General features: G+C 51.8%; 4 protein-coding genes across 4 annotated transcripts; 3 read left to right on the top strand and 1 right to left on the bottom strand.

Moving 5' to 3' along the window:
• Positions 1-450: 450 nt before the first annotated feature.
• BBK36DRAFT_1118911 (hypothetical protein) lies at positions 451-1829 on the top strand (the record flags this gene model as incomplete). The annotated part of the gene is made up of 4 exons (XM_024890529.1): positions 451-581; positions 793-981; positions 1061-1421; positions 1494-1829. The coding sequence occupies 4 exons, from the start codon at positions 451-453 to the stop codon at positions 1827-1829; spliced, it is 1017 nt and encodes a 338-aa protein (XP_024749711.1).
• A 1868-nt stretch (positions 1830-3697) lies between these two features.
• Positions 3698-4783, top strand: BBK36DRAFT_1118593 (hypothetical protein; the record flags this gene model as incomplete). The annotated part of the gene is made up of 1 exon (XM_024890494.1): positions 3698-4783. One exon carries the CDS (start codon positions 3698-3700, stop codon positions 4781-4783), a length of 1086 nt encoding a protein of 361 aa, XP_024749710.1.
• A 3628-nt stretch (positions 4784-8411) lies between these two features.
• Positions 8412-9204, top strand: BBK36DRAFT_1133297 (hypothetical protein; the record flags this gene model as incomplete). Its single annotated transcript, XM_024892079.1, has 3 exons — positions 8412-8473; positions 8589-8678; positions 8777-9204. 3 exons carry the CDS (start codon positions 8412-8414, stop codon positions 9090-9092), a joined length of 468 nt encoding a protein of 155 aa, XP_024749709.1. The 3' UTR covers positions 9093-9204.
• A 1049-nt stretch (positions 9205-10253) lies between these two features.
• On the bottom strand, positions 10254-11719 carry BBK36DRAFT_53839 (acid protease; the record flags this gene model as incomplete). The annotated part of the gene is made up of 4 exons (XM_024898226.1): positions 10254-11041; positions 11107-11231; positions 11293-11407; positions 11491-11719. 4 exons carry the CDS (start codon positions 11717-11719, stop codon positions 10254-10256), a joined length of 1257 nt encoding a protein of 418 aa, XP_024749708.1.
• Between the last annotated feature and the right edge of the window lie 517 nt (positions 11720-12236).

Raw genomic sequence — 12236 nt, 5'->3', positions numbered from 1 at the left:
CATGGCGGCCAGCCAGCGGACGAGGCTCTGTGAATAATACATGGCGTTTAGTCGGTGATGGGTGTAGCAAATTGAGATGGATACAGTTGTAAGGCGAAGAAGGTGAGCTACCGCCCAGGTTCTCACAACCTGAGGCCGTTCCCGACGTTCAAGGTCACTTTCGATACCTCCGTAATCTCAAACAAACCGTTGAAACACGGAGGCGTGCCGTCGATGCGCAAGACTGACGATTGCGATTTGGCCCCGTCGTTTCGAGTGACCCCTGTTTCTTGAGCGGAGATCTGACATGCATTACTCGTGATATTGGGAGGGGGACTCCCATGTTCCATCATTCGATTTCAACAAGTAGCAAAAGAGAACAGAGTCTACTCTCAACTTCTAATCATTTCTTCCTCATAATTGGCGATATAGTATTATTTCTGCGCCTTTTCTGCGCCTTCTCTAATGATGATGCCGAGTTTGACGAGCATCTATGCCTGTGGGCTTTTAGCCACACATATCGTGTGCGCCTCTCAATTCAGCGACCCGGCGCAAGTGAGGAAGCTTCTCGCGGGGAATGAGTACACTTTGCTTGCTTGTAAGTGAAAGATAATAACAAGTCTCCTGCATCATTCTACTCTCAAGAGATCTAGTTACTGATAGTAGCTTCCAGTTGTTGCTGTAAGAGAAGCTGGTCTTATTTTTACATCTAGAAGAGGAGCTGACAATAGAACGCCTTCTCATAGCCCCAGCTGTGAGTTGTCACCAGAATCAGTCATCTAACTCTGCCACTGATTATAATGAAAACAACAGAGACTCCAGTAAAAGCGTATTGAAAGAATGGGAAACGGTCCAGCAAAACGTCGCTTCCACCTCTGTCATCGACTGTCCGTCCAGCCCTAAATTCTGTCAAGAGATGGACGTCGTCTCCTTTCCCGCCATTCGTCTCTACCATAAGGATGGATCAATGACACGATATCGAGGTCCTCGTCGGGCCGCATCGTGAGTCTAACACGTTTCATCCCTCTAATAATCTCGCCTGCTCAGTATAGATGACCTAACCAATGAGAGTCGTGAACAGTATCGAAGCTTTCGTGAAGCGCGCTCTCAAACCATCCGTACAGGATGTCCCTGGGCAGCAACTCGCGGACTTTTCCGCCGGCGACGACTTTGTATTCATCGCTAAGCTGCAAGGCGAGAGCGAGAGCATCAATGCTCATTACAGAGACTTTGCGCACGAGTATTCTGATCGGTATTCGTTTGGCATCACCACAAGCAACTCTGTGGGTTCCAATGGCATCTGGTGCTACAACAACGTCGACGGGACTCAGCACGCGGCGTCGGACTTGAACGATCCAATTGCTTTGAAGAAGCTTCTCAGTAGTTGCACCGCGGAAATCATCCCTCAGCTTACACGACGCAACGAGATGACCCACCTTTCCGTATGTTCTTCCTCCTCTCCTCCCTCCCTAAATTTCTGTGCGTACCATCTTGGTTGTTAACCCCTATTCTAGTCCGGGCGGTCCTTAGTCTTCTACTTCACAAACAATGAGGCAGATCGCGAGGCATACGTCAAAGCACTCAAGCCCGTGGCCCGGCGATACGCCGAATTCCTCCAGTTCGTCACCGTCGACTCCCGCGAGTATCCCGACATGCCGCTCAATCTTGGCGTTCGCTCCACCGGAGGCCTAGCAGTGCAGAATGTCCATAATGGACAAATTTACCGCTTTAGGGGAGATGCTGTTTCGTCTGGACAGGTCGATCAGTTTATTGTGGCCATCTCAGAAGGAAGGGCGCAGCCTTGGGACGGGGCATTAGATGAGGACGATGAGGCTCATGATGAACTCTGAGAGAGAGCATATTCTCCATTTGAGACGGTAGCACTCTCCAAGGTAACTGAGAAAACCAAAGACAAAAGCAAGTTGTTTAAAAGTCAACTGAGCTCTTATTGAGACTGACATTGAGTTTTGGTGGGCACCTGGCGAGCAGCTGCATATTGTCTAGAAGAGTTTTATATCATAATACGTGGAACAATATACGAGCGAGTAACTGCAGAGATCAACTCTGTATTCAAAGAAGATTATTACATCAATTGTATACCGTAATGATAGACATCTCCAAGACCACTTTGGACGCCCTTCCCAGTCTGACTCGCGTCGTACCCTGGTTCGCCCCCAGTGAGCCTCCAGCCTCTTGTCTCGACGTCGAACATTTGCCAACCCCAAAGTCAGCTCTCGTCCAGTCCCAAGTACCCTGAGCACTCCTGCTCTTCTTCGTTCCACTGAAAGACCGCAAAACGCTTTTGACTTGTCTCCATGGTTTCCGCAAGAAGCTTTGTCTTCTTCTGTGCCACGTACTCGGCGACGCGGCTATGGGCAGGGCCATTGCGGCTCTCTTTTGTGTCGCTGGGCTGATGATGGTTGATTCCATGTCGTACATGGCCACAATGTCCTCGAGGTTTTGCCTTGCCTTTTCGAAATACTGGCAGGCTTGGGGTGTTTGGCAAGGGGCGTTGCTGGGGCAGTAGGATCTTCAATTGATTGAGACATGATGTGTAAAAGGTATTGAAAATTTCAATGAGTAGGAGTACTACCAGTGAGTAGCGAATGGTGGTACGTGGTAATGCAGTAACCGAGAGCCGTGGAATAACAAGTCGGATTCTGGGAGAGAGTAGAGTGTGTAGAGAAAGGCATAGGGTATCCAAGAGTTTGAATACCCTCCCTTATACCAGCAAGTGAATATTAGGTAGAGCTTGCTATGGAAGCCTCGAGTTGCTATAGGGATGGATGTGACTAGCGTGGTTCTAAAGGAGGTTCTGTAGAAATTCATATAAGGTAGTCACGATAGACAAGTGAGAAAGTAAGGCTGGGAGAAATAGAGTAGCACCTGCTACTTTCTAATAGTAGATAGACATATACCTATTTCCTGCTACTATTGCTATATTCTTCTACCCTTGCTATCTATTCTTATTACTGCTACTTTATCAAGTATATAAAGTGCTACTTCAGTAGCTGGTTCTGATACCTGGAAGGATTAGGCTTGGTAAAGTTGGGACAGGTGGAGGCTGGGAGGACGGACCTCTAGAGAAACAAAAGGCGCTTGTCCGTAAGGTAGTCCTCCATTTCTTAGTGAGCCAAAGGTCAATCTCGGAGACATCGCTCTTCTTTTTCTCGTTGGAGAGTTACAGGCTCATAATGTTGGCCTTTCGTTCCTCACGCTCACGCTCCAGATCGCCTCTGGATGTCTCCCGGTCGGCAAGGCGGCGCTTCAGGTCGCTGAATGTCTCCGTCCTGTAGGGTGTCCACGCGTCTCCGATAAGAATAGGACCGAGTTGCATGCTGCCTTTACCGTGGCTGGAACTGGCCAACTCTATTTCAACACCTCCCTACCGCATAGCTAGGACGAATCTTGTTAAGCTTTACAGCCTCACTTTCAAGACTTCCATGTTTAGCATAGCTAGACAGACTTGTTCCTCCCCTCTACCTCGATTCAACTAGTCATATCTCTAAAGCAACATAAGGTTCATGTAGAAAGCCCTACTTTTGCTCCTTTCGTTTGGGTATAAATACTCCTGCGTCTCCCACCGTTCCTCGTCATACTCTGCTCTCTCTTACAATCCATCGATAACTTGTATGATTCTCCAGCCCCCAGTTGCTGCGTCGTCACATATCAAGCCTTTAGTTATCACTTTTGGAACCACCTCAACATTAACGCAATCATGTCCCAATTCCTTCTGGACGAAAACCGGGAAATACTGCCCAGCACCAACGACATTGCCGCCATCGCGGAAATGGTGAAAGGGGGTCTCCAACAAATCTTTGCTGAAAAGGCCCGGGACCCCTTTTCCGTCAGCCCCGCCACCGAGAAGCATGTGCAGATTCTCTCGACCAGATGGGACATGGGAGACTTCGCTGGCCTCGGAAACATGCCCGAATACAGCGCTTTGCTCTCCGACTGGTCCCAGCGTAGAAGGGTTGACTACAAGTACGCCGATGCGCTGGCCCGCCTCGACGATTTGAACGTCGAGTGTTTTCGGCTGCGGTACGGGAAGTACTTTGCCTCTGGGCTCGAAGAGTTCCAGAGGACCCCTCGGCATGTCGCGGCACCAGATGGCAACTTCCATGTGCCGCTCGCGCTGCCCGGGCTCGAGGAAGAAACCCTGGCGTTTTTCAACACGCACGAATGGTCTGAGATCTGGAAGCGCTTGAGACAGGAGCCTTCCCTTGAATATGCTCATCTACACTTGGACGACCAGGCGGCGGAGGCGTCGCCGATCGTCCGCTTGATCCAGGTGCTTGCCGGCTTGAACGACATATGGGTGCACAGAATTATCGAGGCCATCCAGGCATATGTTGCTCTAAGCGGAACCGCACACAAGGGCATAGCCGAACTTGCGGCTACGAATAGCATCATGCCCTTTACGGGAATCATCGAAGATGATCTTCGAGACCTCAGCTCTGCCCCGGCTGCGTGCACGGAGGCCGTGCCCGCCATCCGCGACGCAATCTTCGTCGCCATCTCTCGGTACTACACGCTGTGGGTCTGGGAGGAGGACTCGCGGCGATGCTTGGGGATGGAGTGGCGGGGTGACAGTTTGGACGTGGCTGCTATCGGGGTCATTAAGCGGGCAGACAAGGACTCTGGTGAGCCTTTCGATGACTTTGCTTCGCAATTTTCGCAACTGGGCCTCTCTGAGGATGAATCGCAAGCTCGAGCAGACAGTGAAGAAGAAGGGGTGGTCGTCATTTATACCTACCTAAATAACAGAGGAGAAGACGTCACATCCATGCTCACACGCACTTAGATTGCTTCTCTCAATTTCAGGAGAAGAGACATTCTTCACATATGTCAAACCTGCGTGCGTCATATATCTGGATGGTCATTATATAGTAAGAATTGATGCTTCGGTTGACACTTTGTTTTGCTTTGTTTTGTTGCTGCCGATTACCTCGTCGTCTTGGTATACTTTGGAGCCCGGTGATCAAACGCTGGATGAGCGAGATTGCCAAAGCAAAATCCGGCCAGAGAGCATTCTATGACTTCCCAGCTGTTTCCCCATGATCTGAACATTGATGCCGACACTCATGTGGTGTCGCCAACGGTTATCGATTGGTAGCTCAGCTGGATCTTAACAAGCAACTGTACCTTGACAGTATTGCAATGCTCGACGGTCTCTCTTTCGGCCACGGCGGCAGCGGCTATGTCGTTTTCAGCACAGCTATGCGTATCTTCTTCAAGGGCGCGCATGTCGCAAGACTTTGTCCGCTTTTGAGAGACTGGCGCGCTTAAGCTTCGAAAGCTGTCGGGCAGTATGCCGAAGCCGACGATGGAATTTTCAGTACAGGTTCCGTGATGGCATCTGTGGGTTCAGCAGGAGGATCATACATAGGCAACCGAAGGCGAGAGAGGACAAAGTACTGTAGAGGTGGATGAGTGGATGAGTGGATGGGACGTTGCCAAGATTGAAGCTTGGTAACAAGAGCACGACGGCTGCGACGACAAGATTGACTGGCCGCTGGTCCAGACACCACGCAGTCGAGAGTTGGAGCACTTGCAGTTTGGAGTCTCGTGATGCAAGGGTCCTGACACTGAGTTTTATTACCACAACATCAGAAGACGGAGATGGAGCACGTGAGGCGAGTCTGGGAGAGCTAGCTACAAGCTAGAAGCTATCAGTCTTTCTAGTCAGGAGGATTGAGAGCGTGATGCAAAGGTTTTCAGCGGGAGATGGCACTTGACTTGGATATGAAGCTCAGAATCCCTTCTGAAGCAATGATGGCTATTGTTCCGCCGGCTAGGGGGAGAAGTTCGAGGTCTCTCCCACCAACAATGAAGACATGAACCCCTGCAAAGCGACAGAAACGAAGCACAGCCGTCGTCTCGGTTGAATCAAGACACAAAATCAGCACATTCTGTCAAAGAAGGAAAAGGTCTTGTTTCGCGAAGCTAAAATTGGAAATGGGGGGGACAAGGGGCTGCCTGAGGCCACGATCCAACAAGGAAGGAGGCATGGAAGCAGCTCTGCCACTATCGCGACGAGACGAGCCCGAAGTGGTTGCGGGTATGGAGTACGGGGTATTGGGCATGATATTGTACGGAGCACGGAGTATAAGCTACATGTACAATCTGCAGCTCATGGCAATATCGCATCTACGGTAGTATCGAGGTTGACGGCGTGAGTTTTGAGCTGAATGGCATCGCCACGATGCATCACCATCGCTTCTTTCTTTCTTTCTTTATTTCTTCCATCTCGTCGTTTGCCTTATCTCGCCTCTGACAATCACCGATTGAGGCTCATCGTGTGTGGGGAAACCGGCATTCTACGCTGTCGGTCGACGGTCGCCGCCAATCACAATTTCAGAGTGGCGTGCCGAGCAATGCGGTGCACCGATTCACGTCGCCTTTTCGCTGCATTAGAGTTCCGAAGCTTATGAAGAGCTGCGTGAGCTGTCGAAGCTGCGTGAGACAGCTGGAATGAAATGAAGCCGAGCTGATGTCAAGCTCTTTGGGGGTTGCGGTTGAACCACGATGGCGGATGGTGGATGGACGGATCTTTACTCCGTCGGGCTACTTTGTTCATTCCAGCCGCTCTCTCATGCAGGTCCGCGTCCAGGCAACACCACCATTGCCTGGCGATTTGCGGCCGATGCTACGACAGCACGACGAGATGTGCCTGTTACTCCCGCGTATTGAGCAGCCTCATGGATCCCGTTAGTAGTCTGGGACCTCTAGCAGCAGCCAAATGGGGCGCGATTAATGAGGGGCCCCGAATAATTACCACTGATGTCATCCCAGCTCGACGAACGTTGAGGAGGGTCAGAAAAAAGGGAACAGACAGACAGACGCTCCCGGACCCCTAATTGCTCCTCCTCGGCCCCTAAATGCGGTGCTGTTCTTGTCCATCTCGATCCTTTTCCCTTTTTCCTTTTCGTTTCTTTTTCCTCTTCTTGTCCCTTTATGACTCTCCGGTACGCCTCTCGCCTCTGCTGTTGACTGGTACGTGCTCTCGTATGCCACCGGATGGGAGCGAGATGGACGACGCTTCAAGCGAGGGGTTTCCTTTACCCTGCCGAGGAGCTGTACAGATACAGTAGATGGATACTTTGAGCAGCACAGCTGGAGCTCAGCTGCTTTGGCGGACGCGGATTGATTTGATGGCGTTTGTTGCATCAAATGACCCGCCCCGGAGCATCAGAGCTAGTGGCTGTAGTGCATAGATTGAATGCCTGCCTGACTGGGGGGGCTGTTGACTTTTGTGGTGTCGATGGCGTTGGGTTGGGCGCTGAACCCCGTGCTGTTTTTGCTACCAAATTGTTTGCCTGTGCTTGCTTGGGAGAGCTCTCGAACACGGACAGGAAGCAACTGATACATACATACATGCAGTCATCACCAGACGCGGCCACCGGGGCCCTTGCATGTGATGACCCGGGGCTGGATCGGGGCGAGCAGAAGAGAAGAAGGCTGTGATAGATGGATGGATGCGGGAGAAATCATCACGGCCATCACCCGTGTACAGCAAGTATTAGATAGCAGTTGCACCACCACCACCACCACCACCATCTTGATGCCTTCTGTCTCGATACTATTTTAGCTGCGTTCCATCCCATTTCCCCCTTTATTTCTCTCTCGACGGCCACGGCACTCGTATTAAAGTTAACCTTTTTTATGCCACTCCACTCTCGCTTCCCAGCGAATGAACGCCTGCGATAGTCGCAGCAACTCGCTATTCCAGCATCATCCCGCCCGAACAACCTCGCAATTGCTCGGCGAGCTCCAAATCCAAACCATCGTGCATCTATTTTCTCCGTCATCAATCTGTTCAGCCTCCCTTCTTCCTTTCCTCCTCATCCACCTTCGTCTTCTCCCCATTTTCTGCCCTGCAACCTGACTAGCAAAACCACCCCGTTTCTGGAGCCCGGCAAATCTCGAATCAGCGCCCTCCTCATCCTCCACCTCCTCTCCCCCCTTGCCCACTCGAATTTGGGCGAGCGAGACTCCCTGTTGCTTCTGGCTGCGACTGTGTCCGCCACACCCCCCTGTCGCTGTCGGGCCCTCGATTGCAGCATCCCCTGCTTCTTCTTCGTCGCTGGTTCCTGGGCTCCGCCGTCTAACCAGGTTAAAGGGGAGCGAAGAAGAGAGAGAACGAATCATTCATCAGTTTTGCAGAGCCCAGTCGAGTCCAATTTTTCTTCCCTTTCTCTTTTCTCTCCGATAATATCACGTCTTGTCTGCCCTCTGCCAAGTCGCCCGTATCCGCCATCCACCACCATCCCAGCGACGACACATCTTCCACCCTCCCCGAAACCGTAGAGGCGCATCAATCGGACCGGATTGCCAGCCCCGACAATTGCTTGCCGCTGTCCAGCTTCTTCTCTTTTCTGATTCTACTTCGCTTCTCCCGGGTCAACCCCTCACTGCATCCAACCGCCACCATGTCTTTCACGGATGAGGAGCTTGACCGCAACTGGCAGCCCAACGGCCGACGACCGCAGTCGTATGTCCACCTTCACTCTCACCCTCGCGATGCGACCCGTTGCAAAGCAAACAGAAAACACAAAAAGCTGGCAGATCGCATTGGCTGACTGATGTCATGTTTCAATCGTCTGCAGAACGATTGCCAGGAACTTCCAATTGGAGCTGGAGGACATCTTCAACCTCGACGAGACCAAGGCTGAGCTGCAGCAGTCGTATGACACGAGGTTCGTCTCACCATCACGATTCAAAATTCACAACCACCACGGCCTCTTTGCCGTCAACTTGACTTACCCTCTACTGACACGCATCGCTCGCCCTCCAGAAAGTACAACGTCACCAAGACAAACGAAGAGCTCGCCGCACTAGAGGCCCGCCTCCGCGAGATGGAACAGCGCCTCAAATCCGTGCTCCCCGCCGACGCCCAGAAGCAGCCCGCCGACGACTCGACCCCCAAGCAGGAAGCCTCGTCTCTCTCCGCGGCGCCCACAGATGACAGTAAGTCCAGATCGCGGCCAGGCACCGCGCGGCCGACCCAGCAAGCCCCCGGCTCTGGTGACATGCCTCCCACCCCCGGGGCCAGTGAAGGTGAATATTACGTTGTCACTCGAGCCGATATCATGGACGACGGCCCCCGCTGACTTTTTGGTTTCTCTCTCTTTCTGGAAGATGGTGATCGCGAGTAAATGAAACAACAACCACGGGACAAAAGGAAACAGCCTGCATTGGTTTGCCTCTGATGCGCCGTCGACGACAATTGCTATCCGCTCCGAATCTGGGCGCCATTCCGCGTCAAGCCAACGCGCGCGCTGCTATCTCCCCGGACTTGAAATCGAACGGAAACCTGACCAGGAGCTTGGACCCAAGACACCACTCGGAAGGCCACTCGACACCTTGACACGACGGACAGGGAACACGCCATCAGCCGCAAATCGCCTTTCTTGTCTTTTTTCTCGATCCCTCCCCGCGCACTCGCTCAACAACAGGTATCCATATATGAAATAAACAGAAAAATAACAAAAAAAATTGGACCAATATACCACACACCAACTCACGCATCACTCACACCACCGGACACAACAGCGATCATTCTCTCTCCCCCCCAAGCTACACTCGTTTCACAAAACGACACGTTTCACTCCCGGCGTTATTACAGGACTTTTCCATCAAACAACAATCACTGTTCTTCCCAATCGGAAGCTGCATCATTGATTTTTTTTCTCTCGCCCCTTTGCCCCAGCCTTTTACGTCTGTCTTTCCAGAGGGCGGAACAGGAGATGATTTCATACATACCCCAACCATCAAACGCACATCTTACTACATTTTATACCATTTAATGCACACACACACACACACACACACAGCAAAGAACAATCGACAACAAATGCAAAGCATGTTTCTTTCTCTTTCTCTTTCTCTTTTGAAACGAAATGGGCTATACTAGGAGGGAGGGGGCTATTTCTTGGACGGGATGGGCTAGATGGATGGACGGGGGTGGACGGGTGTGAAATGGGAGCTGTGCTGGGAGTCCGCGGCAAACTTGGAGGAAACCCATCCATTGGCCTCTCCCGGTAATGACGGGCTGGCAGGGAGTGCTTGTATATACCACTTCTAGGATGAATGCAATACAGAAGGCTAGAAACACTACCTGCATAGTTTCTCTTGATGGCGGAGTCAGAGGATCATAACATGGCTTAACTCGCGTGTATTTGCTATACATGCAGCATGATCAAGGGGATCAAAATTTCAGACATGTCGTACTCGACTCTTGCCCACGAGGAGTCATATTACTCCTATATTCCTCAATAGACGTCATGCAAATGCTTCTTGGCAAAACCAACTCTCCCCTTGTCGAGATCAAACGCCAAATACAACGCCTTGAGCATAATGTCCCCCAGCACAGTCACCTTTAGGCCGTCGGCGCTCTGCATCCCTCCCCAGCAAGCCGACGGATCCAGCTCGGAAGGCCCATAGTTGAGATACGGCCCGGGAATGGTGAGGATGCGGTCGGAGCCGGGGATCTTGAGCATCAGATCCGGCAGGTCCTTGGCGAGCTCGCAGGGGAACGAGTAGGCGCCCGCCAGCTGCCTGTCGACTTTCGAGCCCGGGACGGTCAGCCAGTATCCGCTGGCCAGGTTGTCGGGCAGAAACATGAGCGTGGTGCCCGTGTCGATTGTCGCCATGAAGGGCTGCGAGTACCACGGCGTAGTCTGCGGGCCCCAGGTGGTCAGGTTGAACTCGACGTCCCAGTGGGGGCTGTCCGGGTCCGTATCGACCCAGGCGATTTCCTCCGAGGCGCGGCTTTCGTTGAGGTAGCCAAAGGTGAAGACGCCCGAGGCGTTTCTGTTCAGGTCAACGCCGAATACCTGATGTTTGAGCTGTTGCCGCAGCAGACTGAGGAAGGACGGGGCCGGAGGCTCAACGGTGTTTGGCAGCCTCTTGGCCAGCCCCAGGATGCCGCTCAGTTCGATGTCTTGTTCGAATCGGCTGGTGACTGCTTTCGCGGACTGGACAGTTGCATTCTCGACTTTGAAGTCGCCCAGCCAGACAGTGTCATGATAGACAATGCCGTCAGCGTGGGTGCCGTCCACTTATGAGCTGGTTAGCAAGGTTGCTCAATGCTGTCTGAGACAGAATCTTCAACTCAGCACTCACTGTAATAAACAAACCATTTGGCGTCCTCAACGAGATGAGACGTCGTGGATTCGTTGGGACGATATAGAGGGGCCCATGGGCCTTTTACATTGTACAGATATTCGGTATCGGTTGATTGAAGCCATCTTGATGAATTGGATCAGCCTTGGGAGTTAAGTTGGCTCCTCTCATGAAGCTTTGACTTACAGATCTGAAGACCCTGTATCCAGGGCCAATTTCACCGTCTGAGGAGGATTCCCAATCTGCACATCAGCCAGATAGATGTCGTCGCTTCCCATAGGTACGACATCAACGCGCCCAGCTGCACCAACAATATCAGCTTTGTTTTTCATCTCCATCTCACGCAAAGTAAAAAAAAAACAAGCACAAACAAGTCAGACTCACGGCTGTCACTCAAAGAAAACATGGACGCCCCTTCTTTGGGCACTCCATTGCCCCATTTGTGCCGGGCAGCAGCCCAATCGCGGACAAAGTTCCGCGAGGCATCGCTCTTTGGATTCACAGCCAGCGAGAACCCATGCTGAGAAGAAGACTGTAGAGCAGCATCTGACAAGGGAACGGCATTGGCCAGAGAGGAGGTGCACAGGAGGAGGAGGATGAAGCAGTGCCACATGGCTGAATGCGTTTTCCCTTGTTTGTATCGAGCCCGTTTTGCACCTGACGAGGAACAAAGAGGAAGAAGAGAAAGAAGAAGAAGAAGAAGGAGTGGAGTTTGTGAGAAGACGTCAAGGTAGAGTAGCGAGTGAGTGTGATGTGCACTTTGTTTGCGGGAACAGAATTGCAGAAGAAAACAGAGAGGGTCAAAGAAACGGGAAGAGGGGGAGAAGAAAGAAGAGAAGGATGAGATTTCGGGGAACCTTGTGGTACAGATTGATGCACGATGAAACTCGAGAGAAGTGCCCAAACGGCTTGCCAGCTGGGAAGGTTGTCTGTGTGTGATTCACTGCCCGTCTGCAGCTGCCCGTTTGGCGTGCCGGACGAGCACCCGCGCCTCAAACTGTCCTTCAGTCTCACCTGTTTTCTGCTTGGACTATCCATCCTACTCTCATACCTTCAATAGATATTGGGTACTTGATCAATAGTATATCTCGGGTATTTCTTGATATCAACAATCTAAAAGACGTTGTCAT

The sequence above is a fragment of the Trichoderma citrinoviride genome (assembly GCF_003025115.1).
Source record: "Trichoderma citrinoviride strain TUCIM 6016 unplaced genomic scaffold BBK36scaffold_7, whole genome shotgun sequence".
In the NCBI taxonomy this organism is placed as follows: Eukaryota; Fungi; Ascomycota; class Sordariomycetes; order Hypocreales; family Hypocreaceae; genus Trichoderma; species Trichoderma citrinoviride.
Note: the sequence above shows the minus strand (reverse complement) of the source record. Positions and strands in the feature narration are given on the sequence as shown.